The sequence below is a fragment of the Aethalodelphis obliquidens genome, unplaced genomic scaffold (assembly GCF_003676395.1).
Source record: "Aethalodelphis obliquidens isolate GAN/ISIS:26980383/991018 unplaced genomic scaffold, ASM367639v1 scaffold28, whole genome shotgun sequence".
Taxonomy (NCBI): Eukaryota; Metazoa; Chordata; class Mammalia; order Artiodactyla; family Delphinidae; genus Aethalodelphis; species Aethalodelphis obliquidens.
In genome coordinates this window covers 12262972-12286420 of record NW_020837972.1, presented here as the reverse complement: position 1 = coordinate 12286420, position 23449 = coordinate 12262972, and the positions used below count along the sequence as shown (strand labels likewise).

The window sequence follows — 23449 nt, the reverse complement described above, 5'->3', positions numbered from 1 at the left end:
CTTACCTCCCTGTGCCTCAGTTTCCTCATCTGTAAAACAGGATAGTAACAGCACACTCTTACCACCCTAGAACGTGGAAACTCACTTTAGGCAGTGTAGACAGGGGCCTTAGCCCAGTAACCTACACAGAAGGCACTCAGTAAGTGTTGACCATTATTACATAGGAGAATTGGGGTTGCGTGGATTTAAAGAACCACCAAGATCACAGAGCACAGCTGGGGTCTGAGCCCTGACCGTGCTGCAGGTCAAGGGGAAATCTCTCCATGATAAATCCAGACCCAAACTAAGTTCATAGTCTCGAAGAATCTTTTCCAAGTGACCAAAGGACTCCTCAGGCCTTGGCAACACCCTGCCGGTGGGAAGAAGAGGATCCGAGCTGCCTCATCAGGACCTAGAAGGCTGGCCTGGAGCCACCTCCAGGCTCCCCCAGTTTCCTGAATCCCCATGGATTCAAGATGGGTGAAGGTCTCATTCTCCTCCAAAGAATCCTGAGAGTCCCTTCATCCATCTGCACCTTCACCAGCATGGACAGTTCCAGATTTTCTAGTCTGGAGGGTCATAGGGGCAGTTCTCGGATTGCAAAAAAAAAAAGGAGCTAAAATTCCCTGCCGGCGGCTCCCATCCCCGACCCCGCCGACCCCTTAGCGTCGCCATTGCGCGTTAAATCGGGATCTCTGCTAGAAACTAACCCCTGTAGGAAAGTAATCTTGACAAAGGAAGCAGACAAAAATAAGTTTCCTTCTGGAAAACCCCTGGTGAGGGTCTTTCGGGCGGAGGCGCGGTGTGCCGGGAACAGCCGAGACTAAGGGCCGACCCCCTAATCCTCTCCCCGCCTCCATCAAGGTTTCTAGCGGCGCTGTGGGCGTTTAAGGGTCTGGAGGCCTATCTCAGATGGGGGTGGGGTTGTGCGTCGGGTGTGCTCATATCCGCAGCCTACAGGTGCGGAGTCAGACCTGAAAGTAGGCAAGTTGGGTTGAATCCGGCCCTCTCATGAGATTTTGAATCGACCCACCTCCCCCAAACCAAACAATAGCTTCGAAACATTTTTTGAATAATGCAGCCGAATTCGATATCGGCTTCATCCAAAACGGCAAATAAGCCTGCCCCCCTCGCCAAATCGGAATTGGAGCTGAATTCAGGAAAAAGAGACGGAGAAAACCTCCCCCGGCGCTCCACGCCTCCGCGAGGGTCTCCCGCGACCCCTGAAGCCAGAGACGCAAGCGGCCGGTCGCCTTCAGGCGTCCCAGCGCCCCGCGCTCCTCTTCTCCCAACCCGCGCGCCCCCTCACTGCCGGCGCCGCTAGGGTTAAAAGTTACCTCTCGGTTTCTTCTGCCTGCCCCCCCCCCCCCAGGGCCGGATGATGTAACCCCCCTCCCCGCGCCCTCCCCGCCCCCTCCACCATGTGACACTTTAATTAATAATAGCGCCGTCAGCACAACAAACGCACAACACAAGGAGAAACTTGGTGTCCAGGGGAGGCCCCCGGCGACTGGAGCGCGGCGGAGGCAGGCGCAGAGGCCGAGGCAGAGGAGGCGAGGGGCGGCCCGACGCGGGGAGGGAGCGAGGCGAGCGGTCATGTGCCCGTGCCCCCTGCACCGCGGCCGCGGCCCGCCGGCGGTGTGCGCCTGCAGCGCGGGCCGCCTGGGTCTGCGCTCGTCCGCCGCGCAGCTCACGGCCGCCCGGCTCAAGGCGCTCGGCGACGAGCTGCACCAGCGCACCATGTGGCGGCGCCGCGCGCGGAGCCGGAGGGCGCCGGCGCCCAGCGCGCTCCCCACCTACTGGCCCTGGCTGTGCGCGGCCGCGCAGGTGGCGGCGCTGGCGGCCTGGCTGCTCGGCAGGCGGAACTTGTAGGAACGCGGGGCTTCTTGGTGGGGCCGAAGCCGAGACCCAGCCGGAGCGAGCAACAGGTACGCTAGCGAGCGAGCGCCAGCGCGCGGTGTCTGGGGACTGGAGACTTGCGGCTGGCTTGGGAGCGGGAGAGCCTCAAGTTTGGCGTTCTTCTCTTCCCATCTCCTTCTTCCTCCGCAAGGATCTCGGTCCCCCTCCTAGGCAGTCCCCATCTCTCCTTCCAAGTACCGGCTCCACCGTTTCTGCCCCTTCTCTCCGAGTCCTTAAGCGCATCTTGCCACTCTCTCCATCGGGGTGGCTTTGGGAGGACTTAGCCTCCGTAAGCCCCACCAGCGGCTCAAGCAAACACACAGTGCAAGTAAAAACTGGGCTTGCTCTGAGAACAGTTATAGGCCAAGCCAAAGAATTATAATCTATCGCGGTTTCAAGACGAGCCCTCAGTCCTCTTTCAGACGCCTGCCACTCCAGAGTCGCCACCGTTTCCATCACCGCCGCTCCAGACCCCCTTCTCCTTAAGTGTCACTTCTCCAGTTTCTGTTGCCCGTCTCCCGGCGCCCCGAGCACTTCTCGCGACTTCCTCCCTCTCCTGGTTTCTGGCCGGCTCCGTCTTTCTCCCTACCTAAAACTTTGCAGTTTTCCTCCGCTCTGGCAACTTCTTCTCCCCTCTAGCGAGGTGTCCCGTTTGAGGAGCTTGGCCTCCTCTTCACCAAACGGAGGAACTGAGATGAAGGAGATGCCCCCAAGTGAGCTGGGATCCGAGGCTCTCAGGGAAACTCCAAGGGGAAGCCTTAATGAAAGAGCATCAGCTGAGCTCTATCTGGGTGCTAGGCCTTGTTGAGGGAGGAGGTGTTTGAGAGCCTGCAGTATGCTAGGCACTGCGCGGCGGGGGTGGGGAGTGAGTATGGAGCTAGTGTGTCTGGTACCAGTAGGAGAAAGGTACTGAGCACCTACTGTGCGCTAGGCCCTTGATATTGGGGAATTACTGAGCACCAGCTGTGCGCCTGGCACTGTGCTAGGCGCTTTAGGAGAGCAAAAAGGATCGTCTTTTCAGATTCTGGAATAGAGAGGAGAGCTGCAGTGAGTGCGAGTGGAGAGAATCAGGCTGAGCTTACCAAAGGTGGGTCTAGGGCCGGAAGGTGAAGGTCGAAGGTGAGAAAGCCAGCCTCGGGATGCCATGGCCCACAGAAACCGAGCTCTCGGGTCGCGGCTGAGCCCCGCGGTGCGCCAACACCCTGGGAAGCTGGCGCGGCGCCCGCAGGGAGAGGCGGCAGCCGGAGCGTGGGGGGTGGCAGCGCCCGGGGAGATGCGGGGGTGCGCGGGGTGTGAGCCGGGAGCGCGGGCGACAGATGTCTCGTGGGCCGGCGCAGCCCGGGCGCTGGCGAAGAGAGGTGCGCGCTTCGGGACGCTCTCTGCCCGGCTCGGAGGTCACATCCGATTCTCCTCCTCCCGGAGGAGAGGCCCGGGGCTGCCCTCGACCGCAGAAGCCCAGGCTGGGGCCGCCGAATCCTAGAGGCAGGAACAGAATTTTGGATGGGGCACGGGGAGGTGGGGCAGAAAAAGGGAGCCAAGCAAGAGACGCGAAGCCCAAAGTGTGTAATTTAGGGAAAGGCGGAATGAGGGTGGGAAAGGAGGCAAGGAAAAAACGGGCGGCGAGACGAGGAAAGAAAGGCGGGGGAGCTGGAGAAAGAGAGAGTTCCTGGAGAACAAGATAGTGGGAACGTGGATTAGAAAGATGGGAAGCGAGGGGAATCCAGTAGAAATGGGGAGGAGGGCTAGGACACCGCTTCCTCCAGTCTTGGAGACCAGGCGAGGCTGGGGAGGCGCTGCCTTCTCGGGACTAGACGGTGCAGGATGCTGGGCGTCCCACCTAGGGGGCGGAGAGCGCCCACCAGAGCCCGACTGGCGCGCGTCGGGGCCGGGGGTGCTCCCGGGGCCCTCAGGAGGAGGCTGCCGCCCTGGAGGTGGCCCGAAACCTCCGCGAGGGCGCGCGGGGCGAACGCAGCGCGTCTCTCTGAGCTCGGGCGCGGGGAAGGACCCACGCGACAAGGAAGGGGGACGGGAAGGAGTTTTCGCCGGTGCGGCGTCAGCGGATAATTGTCGTCGCAGAGTTTATTTCCCCTTCCTGACTCTGCTTCTGCCCCAGAGCCCCGTGCTACGTCCCGACTCCAGGCCACCTCCTCAGCATACCCCTGGTCTCCTCCATCCTGCTGTGTCCCGTCCGGGCGTCCCCAGCAGGCACACCCTCTAGGGTCCTCCCGCCTCGGGTGCCCTGACCCCAGGATGCCCGGCACGGCTTTCCTGCCGCGCTGCACCTCACTCCCTCGGATCGCCGGTAGAATGGTATTGAACAGAATGTATACCACTACCATCCCGGGGTTCGCCTGGCTGGGTCTCCCAGGTTCGGCCCCTATCACAAGGACTTGGCTTCTCTCGCTGCTACCTCCACCTTGGGGCTTTCTTGTGCTTTGGGCTTAACCGGGGGAAACCCATCTTTCCCCAGCCTTCGGTAAGTTAGCAAGACGTGAAAGGAAATCCCCTGGAGAAAGACAGTTTGTTGAGTTGTGTGTGGTCCTCTCCACATTTCCTACCCCAGAAGAGAAATGGGAATGCTCACAGGGTGCCTTATTGGTTTCAGGGAGGCCTGAATCAGCCATCTAGAGCAGACCATTCTCTTAGGTTAAAGGTGAGTTTAGCTCTATGCATGACAGCAGTTTCAACAAGCTTGTTTTGAGCCTCTACTGTGAGCCAGCAATAGTTTTCTTAGAAGTCATCATTAAACAAACAAACAAAAATCCAACCTCTCCTCTGCGACTCAGTTTTCCCATATGTAAAATGGGGACAATAATAGAACTTAAATGCACAGCTGTTGTCAAGAGGGTAAAATGAAGTCATTTACAGAGAGCTCTAGAACAGTGCCTGGCACATAAGAAGTGAATATAAATGTGAGCTATCATGACTATGATTGTGCATTTAATAGCTTTCTTTCCGAAAGCAGACAACACTTTGCCATTGTCATTGCTGGTGATTCCACACTATTCTTACTTGCCATTTTGGGGAATCAAGGCCACATGGGCCAGGATAGTATAGGGGTTAAGAGCATGGGTTTAGGGATCAGATGAAACTGGATTTAAGTCCCAGCCCAAGAACTTTCTGGCAGTGTGACTTTGGGTAAGAACCGTAACCTCTCTGAGCCTTTATCTGTAAACCGGAGCTGTATCTCTATCAGGATTGTTGGGAGGTTGATAGGAGAGCATCTATTTCACGTGCCCAGTGCAGTGCCTGGCACTTAGTTCAGTTGTCAGAGGATACTATGAAATGGTTAATGCCATTCAAAAGGGAAACTGAGGCAGAGAGAGTCCACCTGAGTCGTCCCAAAGGATCGATCAATGGCAAAGTCAGAACTGGCATTGGAGTCTCTGCCTTTGAAGGCCTGCAGCACACAGCCCGTCGGATGACTTGAGGGATGCAGGGATGATACCAGGGCGGCAAGCAGAAGGGGTGGTGAGCCTCGAATTCCTGCACTAGAGAGATTCCCTTTCTGAGGGAGCCTCGGGGGAAGCTCCTTGGAGGCTGGGGAGGCCTGGCGGAGAATGAGTGTGATTTAACCAGTCACTGCTCCAAGATACAGGAGAGGGAACAAAAGATGCTTTATGGTGAGCGCTGGCTGGTGGAAGCGTGGGAGGGAGAAGTGTCACTTGCCTTGGGTGGGGGTGGGGGGGAGGGAAAGAGAAGGAGGAGGATTCGGGCTGGGGTGGGCAGAACCTTGCCTTAGGACTAAGGAGAGGGGAGAAAGGGGTACTCTGCGCACCCAAGAGGCGACGTAGTCAGCAGCAAGGAAGATAATGGGCCAGCAGGAGCCTGCTTTAGTGAATTAATGACGGTCTGGCCTGCCCGCCAGACATGCTAACTGGTTCTTGGAAGGTATTTTGGGGATTAAGTGGTTAAACCTGGAGGCGCATCCCTCAGGCCTCCCCTCCCAGACTGCTGCACCCCTGCCAGGATTACTTTTAGAGCTTGAAAGCCTAGGCAAGGAAGGAAAGGAGTGAGCGGAGGAGGAGACAGCTGTTGGGGAGGAAACCCCCGCCGCTGCCCCCCCAGGAAGCGGCCAGATGTGCAGGACGGTGGCAGCCTTCCTGCCACATGGTCGCTGTCTGGAGTCACTCTCTTGCCTACTGAGAGGCCAGGACTCAAGTGACTGAGCTGTGGGTGTAAAAACAGCCCCGCCCGGGAAGAATTAAATACACCTGCAGATACGGGCTGGGTGGACTTGGCAACCGCACCTCTGGGTTTTGAAAAGTCAGCTTTTCAGACCTACTTTGGGGGTGGGAGGAGTGGAGTGGGGGCTTCTGTCGCCCTTCTGGTCATCACTGTGTGTGACAGGATTTCACGGTAACAGTGAGCCGCCCCCACACTGTCCCTAGCCCATGGCAGCTTGCTTGTCACATAGTAGATACAAAATAACTACGATGAATACATGAATCATTCAGAAACTGTGCACGATGAGCATTAGTGTTTCCTAAATTCGGCTTCTTTCACTTTTTCTCCTATTAATTATTGAGTTCCTACTGTGTGCAGGGCATGGTGGACACAGGAAGGACCAAGACATAGAAGCCCCTGCTCTCACGGAGCCTACATTTTAGTGGGAAGAGACAGATGATAAATCAGTAAAGATTGTTCTGGTTACAGCTGCTGTGTAACCAATTACTCCAAAACTTAGTGGCTTAAAACAACTATTCAATTAGGCTCATACATTCTGTGGGTTAGAAATTCAGACAAAGCATAGCAGGGGTGACTTGTCTCAGTTCCAGGCTGACTGGGGGCTGGAGTCATGGTGATGGGATCTTCATTTATAGGCCTGGCTGTTGATGCTGGGTGCCAGCTGGGACTGCCAGTCAGAGCATCTACACTCAGTCTCCTCTTGTGGCTTGGGCTTCCCCACAGCATGGCAGCCTCACAGTAGATGGATTCTGACCTGGTATCTTAGAGCTCCGAAGGCAAGTGTCTCGGAGGGTCAGATGGAAACTGCTTTGCCGTTTTTGACCCAGCTTCAGAAATCACTTTGGTTCAAAGCAGATCACAGGCCAGCCCAGATTAAAGGGAGTGGAATTAGACACTACCCCATGGGGGAGTGGCAAGGTTCTAGAATAGCCAATGGGGGAGAAGATATTGTTGTGGCCATCTTTGGATTATGCAGTCTAACACAGAATTTCAGAAAGTGTTCAGAGCTCTGAAGGTAGCACACGAAGATAACGTCCAGGCACACCTCGGAGACACTGTGGGTTTGGTTCAGACCACTGCAATACGGCGAGTCACAAATGTTTTGGTTTCCCAGTGCATATAAAAGTTATGTTTACATGATACTGTAGTCTATTAAGTGTGCAGTAGTATTACGTCTTTAAAAACAATGTACACACCTCCATTAAAAAATACTTTATTGCTAAAAAATGCTAACCATCATCTAAACCTTCCATAAGTCATAATCTTTTTGCAACAATCACATCAAAGATCACAGATCACCGTAACAAATATAATAATGACGAAAGATTTGAAATATTGTGAGAATTATCCAAATGTGACACAGAGACACGAAGTGAGCAAATGCTGTTGGAAAGAAAGATGGCATCAATAGACTTGCTCGACACAGGGTTGCCACAAACCTTCGATTTGTAAAAAATGCAAACATCTGCGAGGTCTGCCTTTCATAGCGAGAGCCCGGGGCGCTCCTTACCTGCACTGGTTGGAGATGGTCACTTTGAGGAGGAACCAAGGAACCAATGCTGTGAGTGACGAAAAGGAGCCAACCACGTGAGTACCTGGAAGAAAGGTGTTCTGGGGAGGTGAGACTTTGCACCGTGTGCTTGAGGAGGAGGAAAACGAGCAGTGGGCTAAGACCACGTGAACTTGGGGGAGAGGAAGACAGAGGGCAGGCAGGGGCCAGATCAGGCCATGGTAGGGACGTTGAGTTTTGTTGTCAAGGGATTCACAAGTGCTGACAGTACATGAAGAGGTGCTTTATAAGAGGAGAATTAGATTGTGATGCAATGAACTACTCATCCTCATGCATTTGCAAATATGAATTGAGCACCAGCTCAGGGCTAGGCACCACACCAGGATGCAGGGATGCAGAGATGAGTAAGTCCCAGAACCTGGCCTCAGATGCTCCTAGACCTCAGGAGCGGGAGACCCCGGCTCTGGCCCCCACTCCAGCCTACTCTCACTGGAGGAAACCTCCCACCAAGGTCTGAGAGATTCTGGCCCCTGTGCCAGCTCTGCCCAGCCCTCAGTGCCCTCAGAAGTTTGTGGATACTGGCTGGATTTCCATTCAATTCCGTATTGTCTCCCCTCCCTCCTTCCTGCTTTAAACTGGTGCCCTGCAGTTGGGTGAGGGATCTCTGTTTTAGACCACATCAGTGAGATGTGTCCTTTTAGTACTGCTGGATACCCAGGAAGAGAGAAAGCTCCTTTCCCTGCCCTGTGGGGAGAAAATTGGCTGCCCCACAGGGTGTTGCCATCTTTGAACTTTTGCCCCACAGGCCATGGACTTGGGCAAGATGGAATTAAATTAAATTAAATTGTTTTGGGAAACTTAATAATAAAATAATAATGTAATATTCCTTTTTTTAAGAAAAAAATAGCTTTTTCTTGATTACAAAAAATATTACAAGCACGTTATCAAATACTTGGAAAATACTGAAAAAAAGAAAGATTTAATCGATTGTTTTTATCTCACTACCCATTGTTAACATTTTGAGAGGTTTCTTTCCATTTAAAAAAAAATGCACTGAGAGGTACTTTAACAAGTAGAATCCCTCTAAATGCATTCTCTGTAATTTGACTTTGTCATTATATCATGGACATTTCTCCATGCTTTATAGTATTTTCTACGACATGCTGCTGCTGCTTTTTTTTTTTGCGGTATGCGGGCCTCTCACTGTTGTGGCCTCTCCCGTTGCAGAGCACAGGCTCACGGGCCCAGCCGCTCCGGGCATGTGGGATCTTCCCGGACCGGGGCACGAACCCGTGTCCCCTGCATCGGCAGGCGGACTCTCAACCACTGCGCCACCAGGGAAGCCCTACAACATGCTTCTTAGAGGTTGCTTAGTATTTCTGTTTAGCTCTTCCACCATTTACCTTCTCATGCAGCTATTATTGGACATTTAGACAGTTTCCAGTGTGATGCAGAACATCCTTGGGTGTAACTCTTTACACCCAGATACACCACAGATGATTTTCTTAAGAATGCCCACAAATGGAACTTTGATATCAAAAGTGTAGGTAAACCTTCTTTTATTATAAAGGTTGTCTAAAAGAGTATAAAATCTTGTAGTTTCTAGATAAACTCTGCTGCTTGTTCCCTTTTCTCGTTTTCTCGTCCCTGGCCACCATCCATAATGTGGTTATTGGCTTGTCTGTGGAGCAGGCTGTTACCATCCCCAGCTAAATCTGTGTTATCTTTTTATGGAATATCCTTCATGGACCGCATCTCTAGCCATTGTTGGAGTGCATGAGTGAGATGACTGCTGACATGCCCATTCCAACTTCAGGGAAAGGCTGCAAGTCATAGCGGTGTCACTAAGAGTTTGAAGAGCTTCTCTGCCTGCCTGGCTGTACTTGGATCTGGTACATGGTACTTAATAAATACTGTAGGATGCTAACATATTGATGATGGGGAAACTTAGACAAAGTGAGTTTGGAGGGGTCTTCAGAGGGTGGGAATGTGTCAAGGGCCACGGGATAGATTTAAGAAGAGGTAGCGTTTTCAAAGACAGCCCAGATTTATAATGTTTCAGCCTGTTGGCACACCATGGGGCCTCATTCTTGACTCAGAAAATTTAACTGCTGGTAACTGTTTATCTAATTCACCCGGATTTTATGCCCAGGTAGGACAGCTTGATGGACGGTGACATGAACTTCGGAGTCAGGCTGACTTTCAGATCCGGTCCTGATCGGCCGTTTCCCAGTTATGTGACCTTAGGCATGTCCCTCTACCTTCTGAGCAGTATAAGGCATATCACTGCTGTTCAGAAAAGGGTAAATGATAGTGCAGGATATGTGTTGTTCTTATTTGGTGTAAATTTCAGTCCACGGGCCCGTATTCAGAGTATGGTGGCAACTCTTAGGGGACTTTTCTGAGCTTTTTGTACAAAGCAGTTGCTAATCCTGCCCCCGCCCCCAACAGCCTTCTTAAGCCACTGCGCTGGGGCTGGGGGAACCTCCAGGACAGGACTCCCCAACCTGGGGGACACTAGCCTCCAGGTCCCGTGAGGGCCCCAGTCCTGGCTTTTTGTCCATCACTGTATCCCAGCACCTGGCATGGTGACCAGTGCAGAATGGGCATTCACTAACTACTGAATGAATGGATGGATGAATGAGTAAATGAATGAATGAATTTGGGAGAGGCTCAGGGAATTGGGGACACCCCCCCAGAAATGAGACATAAAATTGGCTGACTTCATACTCCTCTATTCGCCGCCCCCGACCCCGCCTTCAGAGAGAAATCATTGCTTTGATCTCAAAAGTATGACCCAGAGAGATCACTGTTCTAAAAACACAGCCAGAAATAGACAGGACTTTAGAAACCACCTGACGCAACTCCCTCACCTTATAGATGGGGAAGCCAAGGCGCAGAGATGGCTTCTGAAGGTGAAAATGAGGTGGGCTTACATGCCAGCTGTCTCTGTCGAAGAATGTCTTAGCGTCTAGGCAGAAGTCGAAACCTGGTGGTTTCCTGGCTATAATTGGCCTGCCACTTAGCTTTACTTGACTTGCATGTCTTCCGCCACACGCTTAAAAATCAGGCACTTTGGGCTTCCCTGGTGGCGCAGTGGTTGAGTGTCCGCCTGCCGATGCAGGGGACGCGGGTTCGTGCCCCGGTCCGGGAGGATCCCACATGCTGCGGAGTGGCTGGGCCTGTGAGCCATGGCCGCTGGGCCTGTGCGTCCGGAGCCTGTGCTCCGCAACGGGAGAGGCCACAACAGTGAGAGGCCCGCATACCGCAAACAAACAAACAAAAAAATTAGGCACTTTCATATTGAAGTCCAGGTTTCCAGTTTTTATTGAAAAAACTGGAAAGAAAAAGAAAGATCTAACAATACCAAGTCCCATGTGGCAGCAAAAAGCTGGAGATGAGTGTCAGAAACCTCTTTAGATGGGACACAAACTCTTCAGTGACCCTGGCCCCTCCTGGGCACATGTTACTGGGACCAATGCATTTAAGTTTATGACCTCTGGTTTTGGAGACCACCCTGCCAGACTTCCCTTGATGCGTAGACACACCCACACTTGTATGCTATTTTAAATAAATGAGATCACACTGTTCATGCTATTTTGTAATCTGTTTCTTCCCCAATAAAAATAGGTTGCTGAGATGTTCCCATGTCAACAGAGGTTTTCATCATCTTTTTTTATGGCTGCATGGTGTTCCGTTTCTTGGATGGACCACGATTTCCTTATTTGGTCACATCCCCAGGGATATTTACTCTGTTCCCCATTTTCTGATAGTTCGTAAGTGAGGTTTAGTGAACATTCTTGTTTGGACAACTTTGCAAAAAAAAAACACAAAAAACTGAAGTTCCGGGCTTCCCTGGTGGCACAGTGGTTGAGAGTCCGCCTGCCAATGCAGGGGACGCGGGTTCATGCCCCGGTCCGGGAAGATCCCACATGCCGCGGAGCGGCTGGGCCCGTGGGCTATGGCCGCTGGGCCTGCGCGTCCGGAGCCTGTGCTCCGTGGCAGGAGAGGCCACATCAGTGAGAGGCCCACGTACCGCAAAAAAAACAAAAAAAACAAAAACAAAAAAACAAAAAAACCCTGAAGTTCCTAGAGGTGAACTTGTTGGGTGAAAGAATATGTGTGTTGTAACATGTGATACATAAGGCGAGATTGCTTTAAGAAGGGTCTGTCCATTTGGTTTGGTGTCGATTGTGTGCTGTGCTACCCCCAACTTCTTAGTGCTTATTCTTTTGGACATCAAGTTAGTTTGGCATTCAAGGCCCACCTGCCAGAACTTCATAGTGGGCAGAGTTCTGAGGTCTCTGGGCTGTCTCCACAGACTTCATATAATCAATAACTCTTCACTGATAGCATTGATAACTATTCACAGTTAACAGCGGCAATAGATAGGTAGGCAGAGAGAAGGAAGCACATCTTCCAGGAGCTGCCAATGGCCTCTTCCTTTCTCATACACCCCACACCTAGCCTTCTGCTCTTTTAGTCCCCTCAGCCACCGTCTCCTCAGAGCCCAGTGTCCTAACTGGCCAGCATGAGCTACATGGACAGAGATTTAAATGCTAACATGGACCAGAGCATCTTCCCTCTAGGAGGATTCCACATGGAGAGCTTTGTACCCATGATTCTTAGACATCAGGACCGACCACTGGTACCATTTGAACTCCATGGTCAAAATCAACCCGCTGAAACCAAAGATGGAAGAGTGGGTAATAAGAACCTACTGTCTAGCACAGGAAACTCTACTCAATACTCTGTAATGACCTATATGGGAATAGAATAAAAAAGAGTGGATATATGTACATGTGTAACTGATTCACTTTGCTGTACAGTAGAAACTAACACAACATTGTAAATCAACTATACTCCAATAAAAATTAATTTAAAAAAAACAAAGATGGAAGCGTGGGGAAGTTCCCACCATTATTCACGTGCTCACTTAGCCATTGTCACTCAACAGGTTGAACTGAACACCTGCTCTGTGCAGGGCATGGTGCTGAGCCCTGAGGATGAAATGGTGGGTCAAGGGGAGAGACAAGGTGTGTGTAAATGCACAGAAAGTATTCTGGGAGGCTTAGGGGTGGAGTGAAGGCGGCTTTCCTTTTATTTCTATATCCTTCTCTGCTATTTGAACTTCTAACTTATCACATATGCAAATGGCAAGAGCAAAAAAGATATTTTTTTCAACTAAAAATTGGGACCTCTTAGGAGGGAACCCAAGAGTCCTAACTCTTCTCAGATGTAGGGAAAAGGGGGTGAGGCTCCTGCTCTAACGGTGCAGCGGGATTCACAGCTCACAGCTCTCCACCTGCAGCGCCCCAGCCCAGGCAGCCGGTCTCTCGAGGCTTCTCCCTCTCTGTCCCCCGCCCCCCCACTCTGTGGGCGCAAAGTGGAAATAGGGACATTTAAGAACAGGCATTTCATGAATCTCTTCAGTTGTGAGCTTTGGTTGTGAGTCAGCATTTGAGAAAGTGCTTTATGAGCCAAGTTTGAGGAAAAACATCCCAGGGGCAGTTCAAGTGGTTCATAGGGAGCTGTGGACTTTATGTTTTTAAACTAGTTTAAAATTGTACAATGACTCCTTACTCCTTTCAAAAAAAGAAAAGAAAAAAAATAACATAAACAATACAGAAGTAAAGTATACAAAGTAGAGCGCTGTAATTGTTCTTTTACTCCACCCCCAAAGCCACTCCCCTGGGGTAACTTTCAGGCTGGAGTATACAACAACAATAACAATAATAATAACGACAAATGCAGACCTTACTATGTGCTGGACTTCTAAGTCCTCACATATGTTAATACTTTCAGTCCTTACATCAACACAATAAGATTCGATATACTCCCCCACCTTTTCCGTATAAGGAAACTGAGACCCAGAGAGGTTAATAACTGGCCTAAGGTCACACAGCTTTTAAGTGTCTGAATCAGGATTCCAACTCAGGTGTCGAGCTCCAGAGTCTGGGCTCTTAACCATTATACTATTTTGCCTCTCTGCCATACTTTTTATATGGCTCTATAGATAGATATAGCTATCTGTGTACGCACACACACATATTCATTAAAGGAAAAAAATCTGGGGCATTTGCTCTTTTCAATTAAAAATCATAGCCATCTTTCTGTCTCAGTACATTTAGATTTACCTCTTTCTAATAGGCAGGTGGCTTAATTTGTTAATCCAGTCTCCTGTCAATAAACACATGGGTTGTTTCCAAACTACAGATTTGTAATAAATTCCAAATTTATTACAAATAAAGCTGGAGGGAACATCCTTGAGCACATTTATCTGACTGCTTCTGTGGGCCAGTGGAGGGTGTCCAATTTAAAGTCCCCCAGAAGAAACAAACAAAAAAAAGAGTTATACTTACTGACATAACATATCCTGAAGTGAAAAAAATGCTAACTAAAAAACGAACAAACAAATCCTCCAGAAGTGTATACAGAGGCCCACCCTCTGACTGTGGAGCGTGCTGTCGTGGTGTCCACTGGCTGGTTGATGCCGTGCAGAGGTGCGCTTCTAATGTTCATCCTTCACTGTGGACGCCAGCCGGTAATCAGTACACAAACGGGCACAGGACTTTGTCCGTTTAGCAGCCCTGAGAAACCCTTAGAAAGACTCATTATACGCTCAATGATTCACAGGTAGGAAAAGTGAAAATCAGTTGCTGGTCCTAGTTTTGCAAGGAAACAATACAGTTTCTCGCCTGATGCCACTGTTATTTTCCCTTCATCATCTCCATTCAACTCAGGTATCGACACAGCCTCAATTGTCACAACTTTCAGATGCAGTTCCCTGCTCATCAGGGTCCCCTGTTTGAGCCATACTTGTCACTGCCCTTGCGCCTTGCTTAGGCCCTTTCCCCACCTAAACGATCCTGCCTTCTTCCAAATATGGCAAAAACATTGTCTGGGGCTTCCCTGGTGGCGCAGTGGTTGAGAATCTGCCTGCCAATGCAGGGGACACGGGTTTGAGCCCTGGTCTGGGAAGATCCCACATGCCGCGGAGCAACTAGGCCCTTGAGCCACAACTACTGAGCCTGCGCGTCTGGATCTTGTGCTCCACAACAAGAGAGGCCGCGATAGTGAGAGGCCCACGAACTGCGATGAAGAGTGGCCCCCGCTCGCCGCAACTAGAGAAAGCCCACGCACAGAAACGAAGACCCAACACAGCCAAAAATAAATAAATAAATAAATAAAATTAAATACACAAAGAAACCATTTAATTAAAAAAAAAAATGTCTGTGTATCTTCAAGGCCCAGTTCAAATCCTGCTTCCTCTCTGAAGCTTTCCTGGTGAGTGTAACCGCATATCGACTTCTGGGCTCTAAACACACCCAGACCAATGTGTCTGCACACTCATTGTCTGCAGACAATGGTCTTTTACAGTCCTGGCCTCTGGCATTTCATGTCTTCCCCAGTAAGACTGGAGGCCAATTGAGGGCAGGCACTGAGCTTTATCTTGTGCAGAGAACAATGCTTAGCATGAAGTCAGCACACTCCATAGCACACAGTAGGTGCTTAATAAACGTGGTTTCTTTCTCGCCCTCCATCGTTCCTTTTTTGCACCCATGCTTAAGGCAGCATAATCACCTCAGGCTAATGCTGCAGGGTTCCACTGACTTTGACTCTATAGGTCAGTATGACTAGACACCAACCAAGTGAGATTTTTAGAGGTTACAGAAGCTGGTTTCCATGAACTAAATTGAGCGTGCTTCTCAGTTGAATTGACGGTGACTCTGAGTCAGTACTCCATGAAAACATCTAGCAGCTACACAGTAAAGCAGAATGCCTTCTTCGCTTGTGCCCTGATGGGACAGGAGGGGAACGGGGTGGGGGTTGGTGGTTGGCGGGCTGCAGGGGTCTTCTCCCTCCACCTGAGCAGGTCAAAAGCAAAAGGTTTGAAGTTGCTGATTCAGATCCTTGTGACCAGCAGCTAAGGTCGATTGTGGGGTCCATGTGATTATGGACGCAGTTGTATGTATCGGTCAGGGTCCAAGTAAGAGGCAGAGAGCACCTCCAAACTGAGTAATCAGAGGAGAATTTAGTAAAGGTTCGATGGCAAAGTGTGTGCAGGGTTTAGGAAATCAGTGAGGGATCCTGCAGCCCCACTCCCAGGTTGGCAGCCCCCCTGGCCTAAAGGCGAGGCGAGGGGACAGGACCCAGAGCCTGGAGAGGGGCCTGGAGCTGCGCCAGAGAGCTTCCTGGCAGGTACTCCGGCCGACCTGTGGCCCTGTCTCGCCGTGCCATTGCCGCCTTCTGTGAACCAGACCCCGGAGGAGGCCAGAGGCCAAGGGAGGCTGTTGGTGCAGTTCATACAAGTCAATATCCCAGACTTTTGTCCACTTGAAGGTCATAAAGTCATGTCTCTCCTACACCATGTGGTTTGTATCACGCACATGGCAGTTTTCCCACCACCTGCTTTAGAGTAATGTACGAATTGTGTTTATCTCCTCTGCTGACTCTCCAACCTCATCTCCCGCCTGGCCCCAGGGCCCAGCCTTTGCTTGCGGCTCATCGAGCTCCCTGACCTAGTCATGGTATGTCCTTACTCTGTGTCCTGTTTCTTCTCCCTTCCTCCCCTCCTCTCTTCATCCCCTTCCTGTACTCCCTCCCTCTCCTTCTCTCCCTCTTCCTCTCCTCCTCCTGATATGCTTCACATCCTTTTCCATTATCTTCGTGTGTTACCTTTAGAGACCTGAACACTTTCTGAAATTCTGTGTTAGACTGCATAATCCAAAGATGGCCACGGCAATATCTTCTCTCCCATTGGCTATTCTAGAACCTTGCCACTCCCCCATGGGGTAGTGTCTAATTCCACTCCCCTTAAATCTGGGCTGGCCTGTGATCTGCTTTGAACCAAAGTGATGTCTGAAGCTGGGTCAAAAAAGGCAAAGCAGCTTCCATCTGACCCTCCGAGACACTTGCCTTTGGAGCTCTAAGATACCAGGTCAGAATCCATCTACTGTGAGGCTGCCATGTTGTGGAGAAGCCCAAGCACAAGTCAGTGGTGTTTATTATATTTCCAGAGCTGTGCAGCCGTCCCCGCAATCAATTTTAGAGCATTTTCAGTTCCCCAACAGAAGCCTCGTGCCCATTAGCATTTAGTCCCCAATTGCTTACATTCCTCCCCAGCCCTGGGCAACCACAAATCTGCTTGCTTGCTTTATAGATTTGTTTATTCTAGACATTTCCTGTAAATGGAATCCTACAACATTTGTCCCTTTCGCGTCTGGCTTCTTTCATTTAGCAGCATGTCTTCAAGGTTCATCCGTGTTGTAGCATGTGTCAGTGATTCCTTCCATTTTATGGTCAAATAATGTTCCATTGTATGGAAATACCCTACTTATTTATGCATTCATCAGGTGATGGGCATTTGGGTGGTTTCCACTTTGGAACCATTATAGATAATGCTGCTCTGAACATTTGTGTACAAGCTTTTGCATGGATATATAGTTTCCATTCTCTTGGGTATGCACTGTTTTTCTCTGCCCTGCCGGAATACCTCCCCGGAATACCTCCCCTTATTCTGGCTAATTCACTGGCATCGTTCAGTACTCAGCAGGGGCCTTCCTCTTTCTCTGACTTCCCCTCCTCCCTCATGAGCTGCCTCTCCTGTGGGCTCCCATAGGCCATGTCTACCCAGATTGCAGGCTCTTCCCATGACACTGTCATTATTGATTTCATCTCATCTCCCTTTGTTGGCTTTTGAGCCCCTTAAGGGTAAGAACTGTGTCATTGGATCTGTAACACCTAGTATGGTGCTTGGCATGTTCGTCAATGAATGAGTGAATGGATGGATGGGTGAGTGGATGGATGACAGCAGAGACTGTCCTACAAGTCTGCCTTGAATATGGATCTATGAAATGAATAGATGATGGTCCCGTTCCTGACACGGAGGAGCAAAAAATGTAATGTGTCTCCACATCGTCTTTTTAAATCACAGAAGATGCCTATGTAAACGTGTAGGTCTGAAAACAAGAGGGGTGTGTGTGTGTGTGTGTGTGTGTGTGTGTGTGTGTGCGCGTGCACGTGCACATATATGTTTAAGGAAGGCTGCTATATGGACAGAGCTTTGGGGGGAGGGGCAGCACCAAGACTAGCTTTGGGGGAACCTTTCCTTCCAAATCAGAGCTTTGGTATCTAGCAGCTCTCGCCTATCCCCCTCCCCCTCCCGACAAGCGGAGCTGGCTGTGCCGCGGCCCAAGGCGCTGACGTCATCCCCAGTGGCTGTCTGCACGTGCCTACTGACTGAAATACAAATCTTTATTTCTGCAGGTTGGTGAAAACCCTGTGTCCTTGGAGAAAGCCGGTTCCCATTTTCCTGAGGGGGGAGCCCAGAGCTTGAAAGGCCGCAGTTGGCACTTCGAGAAGGAAGTGGAGAATAAAGACGGCGCCTGGAGCAATAGTAGCAACGCGGAATGGGACTGGGGAAGCCCTCTTTGATATCCAGCTGCAGAAACAGACACCCCAACGCTATTTCCATACAGCTCTATATATATATAGAAAAAGAAAATATGAATATTATTCTTCAGTGCATGCCTTGTCGAGGATGTGGTCCCCTCCCTTTTCTGCACCTTCCGATGTGAACTTTGATGCTCTTTCATGTCTGGGGCACTGGAAGAGAGATGCTTACTGTGTACCTAGAAATTTTGCAAAGACTGGTGGGAATTAGCCTCAGAGGCGACCAACTGCCTGGGAAGGGATGCCGGTGGAGGAGGAGGTGAAAGTGCAAAAAGCAAAATAGAAAACAAAAAGTGAGGACTCAGGGCCAATTTTGTCGGGGCAGTCTGGGACACCTCCATTTCTAAGTCTTGACAAGTCCTAGCCTCTCTCTACCTACCCAGATAGATGGCTAGTCCCACTGTCATCAAGACAAATGGCATTCCCCACCCCCCCTACCAATCTGGTGTCTCTGGTGCTTCGCTTAAATTTTGCTGGTGCTACATGTGTTCTTGCTGGTGCTGTCATGGTATGCTGTTGCCAGACCTGCAAGGCCAGGGGACGAGAGAGGTTTCTATTTTGCTGTTTCAGATTCTTATTTTAAAGGAATCAGTCACAAAAGTGCCACTTGAGAGTCTTTTCTCTTTCTCTATGTGGGGATGAATACACGGAGGTGTTTTGGAGCAAACCTTGGGCTCTGGGAGGGAGGAAGGGTGGGTGATGGCACTGAGTGGCTTGCTGGTTACGGGGTGGAAAACTGACCTCACGTGTGACTTGTTTGCTGCCTCCTCCGCCCGCAAGTACCCTGCGAGTTCAGACCACAGCCTCCCCGACTCCCCAAGGGGATTTCAGGGCTTAGGTTTTATGGATTGAAGAGCCAAGAAATGGCTACCTTCTGGTCAAGGGTGAATTATAAGCCAGGGACGTTGGGGGAGGGAGAGGGTCATTTCAATGAAATGCACCAGCATCTCACTTTCTGAGGGTCTGATTTTTTTTCTTTTTCCCCAGGATAAGCTACTATTTTCAGAAGTTTCTAGAAGGGCTAAAAAAAGATGTGTGCTGGACTGAGACTTGGCTGCAAAGACTCTTCAGGGAGTGATGATTATGTTTTGCTTTCATTAAAAAAAATATCCAACAACAGGTATTATTCCTCTGTGCAGGGCTCACACTGCCCTTTTCAAAGCTGAGATGGTGAGGCACGAGGCTGCAGGTTCAGTCATTCTACAAGGCTGGATTTGCAGGTCACCACGCGGTACCTGTGGAGAGGGGGTCTGCTGGTCTGGTCTGCAGACACTCTTCCAGTCCTAAGAAACCAGCAGAGGGACCAGCCGTTTTCAGGTTGACATGGGTCTGAAACGGCAATTCTTTCTCATGGGCGTTGCTGAAAATTACCAGGTCCTTTAGAATGCAGGGGCTTTCAGGGCTGCTGCAAGCTGAGAGCTGTCTTTGTTTAAAAAGAAAAATAAATCCATGCCTTATGTTTTCCTAAGTAGCCCTTTAAAGAAAAATGCAACCCAGAACTGCTGAATGTGAGGGCAGCTTCCCACCCACCCCCTCCCCACGGCCGCCCCCCGACAGCTTGGAACTCGGCAAAACCAAAAAGAAAGCTTGTTTATAGAGAATTTGTTTCCCTTCATGGCTGGAGCCCTTCCTGCAGTTATGTTTACAGGGGATGAGCGTGTAGGCAAGGTCGTCAGGGAGCAGCAGGTGACATCCCCGCCAAGCCGTGAACTCAGAGAAGGCAAATTCATTAGAATGATATGAAATACAGTCTCTGCTTTTATTTAGTCACTTTCCTAGCCAGACGCTAGACTTTCCAGCTGACCCCATTTTCTGGGGAGGGGGTTTTCACTACTGTAGTTGTACGCGATCGTAGCTCTCTGCTGCTTTAAGGCTGAACCTTCAAGACCACAGTGGGGACGTGCTGACTACCTAGACACAGGTTAAAGGTCAGAGGATCCTTTTTTTCGACCCTGACTAGCTTATGACATTCCCGCTGGAGGATCCAAACTCCAAATGCTGGGGTTTCAGGCAATTTTGATTTCAACGAAGCCACATCGCTTGAGAGAACCGGGCACCCAGGACCCTCCTCATGGAGCTTTACAGCCAAGTCCCTTGTACATATTCTCTTATATTATTAGAAACTGTGTATTTATCTAACCCTGGCTTTTTCTTGCACATCATTAATTTGAGTGCATTTCTCAAATGCCCCGATTTTTGACAAGGGGTTGTTTTTAATGCTTGTTTTTATATGAGATTTGACTTCTTGATGGACATTTGTATTAGGAAATTGAAGCATGATATATATGTATATATTGTCTCCACCGTCTCTCCTGTTGCATTACTTGGATTGCATGAGATAGTGGGGTGGTGGTTTTTTTTAAAAAAAATATTTCCACAGTGTGCAAAGTGCTGGCACCATTCCCCCCCCTCCCTGGCTTTTCTCTGGCTGCCAAGGAGTCATTGATTTTGATTAGCTTCACTGCAGAGCGTCTGTGAAGAGAGAGAGAGAGAGAGAGGGAGGGAGGCTTTGAAATAAATTTTAAAAAAGACCTCATATCAGGTTTCAGCAGACAGCAGTGTGTGTGTGTGTGCGTGTGTGTGCAAAGCAGAGGGGGGCTTCTGAGATCATCGTTTAGGTAGCTTGCTGCATAATGAGGTGAGAAGCAAACAGAAGGGCCTCCTTCTTTCTGGTTGCTCTCAGAGGGTGAGGGTACAGGAGCCACAGGGATTGGAAGCTCTTGGGACCTCAACATTCCAAATTAGATCCATTCCCTTCTGGAAGGTTCTCTCCCTTACCCCAATGCCCACGAGCAAGTAAGATCTCTTTTCCCCTTTTCAGTTTTGGGTTCCATTTCATAGTCCCTTGAGCATAGCTCGATTAACGGTTTCTTTGGAGGAGCCCTGCACCTCTCTGGCTGCTGTCCATGGTCCTAGGCTGTACGTCTCCTAGAACCCAATTCCCATTTTGTTCCTCTTTCATTGGGATCCTGGAGACGTTTTTTTCCACTTCTTCCAGTGATCTCATTTTTAAATTCTTTTCTATTTTGATGAGGGGAAAAGGGTGATTTAAACAATACGGTCACAGTACAATGGAGCTGTGACTTTGGTTTCACAATTTATATGTCTGATCTCATGAACTCCTAGCTTTATTATCATGTTTCTGACAGTGACAAAATACCACTTCCCCTTGCTTGGGAAATTGAGGGAGTCCTCCTCTGATGTTACCCAAGTATCTTTTGGGGATGCTGGCTTGCCATTGTAGACTTGTTGAGTGTCCACCTGCTATTAGAAGTTGCAGTGACCAGAATACAGGTTTTGTTCTTCCGTGTGGATACCATTTCCTTTTCTGAATGTCCCCTTAAGTCCACCTGGGCCCATCACAGGGTCAGATGCTGGTTTGGGGGGGTGAGGGGGTGGGCCTAGTCCCACGGGAGCTGATGGAGGAAGTTGATATCAAAAGTGTCATTTTGAAGTATAAATCGTAAGCTTATTTTTAAAAGTTTAATTAATTCATTCAGCACCTACTTATCGAGCACCTACCATGTTCCAGGTTGTAGGATCTCCTCTGGGAAGAGACTTACGTATTGATCATGGAGGGGTAGACCTGCTTGCCACCAGATGATGCTCAAATGTCCCTTTCCATTATGGCTCACAGATTTGTCGGGTCATCACTGTGACCCCAAGCCTTGCTGGCAGATCGTTCTATAGAATTTGTATGTACTGAGCTCTACACTATCGTGAAGGCAATTCAGAAGCCGACGACCTCAACTCATCCCCAGCACGAAAAGGCTGGTTCTTGCTACTTCACACAGTAAAGCAGCACTGTGCTAAGAGCTTTACGTGGTTCCCCCTTAGCTATTCCTCACGCCCACTCTGGAAGACAGTGCTGTGATTATTCCCATTTTACAGTTGAGGAAGCTGAGCCTCAGCGAGGTTATGCAACTTGGCCAAAGTTGCATGCGAAGAGAGAAGTGGCTGAGCCGAGATGTGGACTCAGGTGTGCGTGGAGCCCACCCCCACCCTGGCCCCACTTTCCTCCAAGCCCCCCAGCTAAGCTTCCTGCTCCACCGGGTTCCTTCCTGAGCTGGTCCCACTGGCATTGCTAGTTCCAGGGCAAGCACGTGCCTGGGGCCCAGCAAGGAGCAGGGGAGCCTAACTTAGGTTGCATTCGGGGACACTCCAGCACAGCCTGGATGGTTCAGTTGGAGATTTTATGTATTTGTTCCCTGCCCTTTGTGTTCCTGACTTCTGTAAGGTCCCTGGGACAAGCATCTCATTTGCAAACGAGGCCTGTTTGACCTACTTCCTAGGACACGGGAAGTCTTTCTCATCTCCTTCCTGTCCCCTCCCCCACCCGAACCCCCGTTTCCTCCCCTCAAGGTCTTCTGCACTCTAAGCGCCCAGGAACGCCTGTGCGCGGTGGAGATGGCTGTGGGGCTGTCTGGAACCTCAGTGAGCCCTCTGACTCAGCTGGAGAGGCGATACGCTTGGGGACATTCCGTTCTGGTTTCTACCCTTGCTGGCTCGCTGTGCTCTTTTGTAAGAGGAATTTCATACCTTGGAGACGCTTTGTACATATTTGTAATGACTTTATTAAAAAAAAACAAAACAAAACTGGTTGTGTGCTTCCAGCCAAAGGCCTCTGCGTTTTCATTTCCTTTTGGAAGGTTGGTCTCCAAAGACTACGGGAGGATCTGGCTACACACGCCAACCTTCCCTGGGACAGAAGGCCACACGCTCATCTCCTGTCCCTGTTGTGTTCCTGGGAACACCCCAAGGGGAGGGTTGGCCTAAGCAGTACCCTTGGGTTGAGCAACACGTTGGGGGAACTGGTCCAACAGTTCAAGGTCAGTGCACAAAAGCATCGTTTATGCATGACATGACGCAGATAAGCAAGTGAGCCTGCAGGCTGATGTCTCCAACTATGGGTGAGTGGACCGCTGAGGGTGGGGTACTTTCACCTGCATTTACCTGGTCTGAGTTGTACCAAGAGACCAAGTTCTAGTTTATTCCTAAGAATGGTAGCTTGAGGACAGGTGGTTTTTCTAGATAATAGATCCTTTTTTCTTCTTTGGGGACCCACCCCTTTCCCACTCTCAGTCCATGCGACTTGGAGGGATGGACTTCATTTCCCACCCACCTCTGTTCCCACGTCCAGAGCTCAACAGCTGACCGAAGCTTGTCCAGTGCTCTGAGTCCCCAAGGCTAAAGTGATTGGTTTGGGGGCAAACTAATGAAAATCAACCTCAAAACTGCTGCTGGAGCTTTGGGGAAGCAGGGGCTCTCTTTGCTGGGGTTGTGAAGCTGGTAGAACATAAGCAAAGAGCTTCTGGAGGCTCTCTTCCCACCACGTGGGATCCGACTGCCTGAAGACTAAACCATCTCAAAGGAAAACACTTGAGGGATGGAAAGACATGATTCTACTATCATCCCTGG

At 50.1% G+C, this 23449-nt stretch overlaps 1 protein-coding gene across 1 annotated transcript; it reads left to right on the top strand.

The window, feature by feature from the left end:
• Positions 1-1503: 1503 nt before the first annotated feature.
• On the top strand, positions 1504-1897 carry HRK (harakiri, BCL2 interacting protein). Its single transcript, XM_027125267.1, has one exon. It carries the CDS (start codon positions 1576-1578, stop codon positions 1849-1851), a length of 276 nt encoding a protein of 91 aa, XP_026981068.1. The 5' UTR covers positions 1504-1575; the 3' UTR covers positions 1852-1897.
• The last annotated feature ends 21552 nt before the right edge of the window (positions 1898-23449 follow it).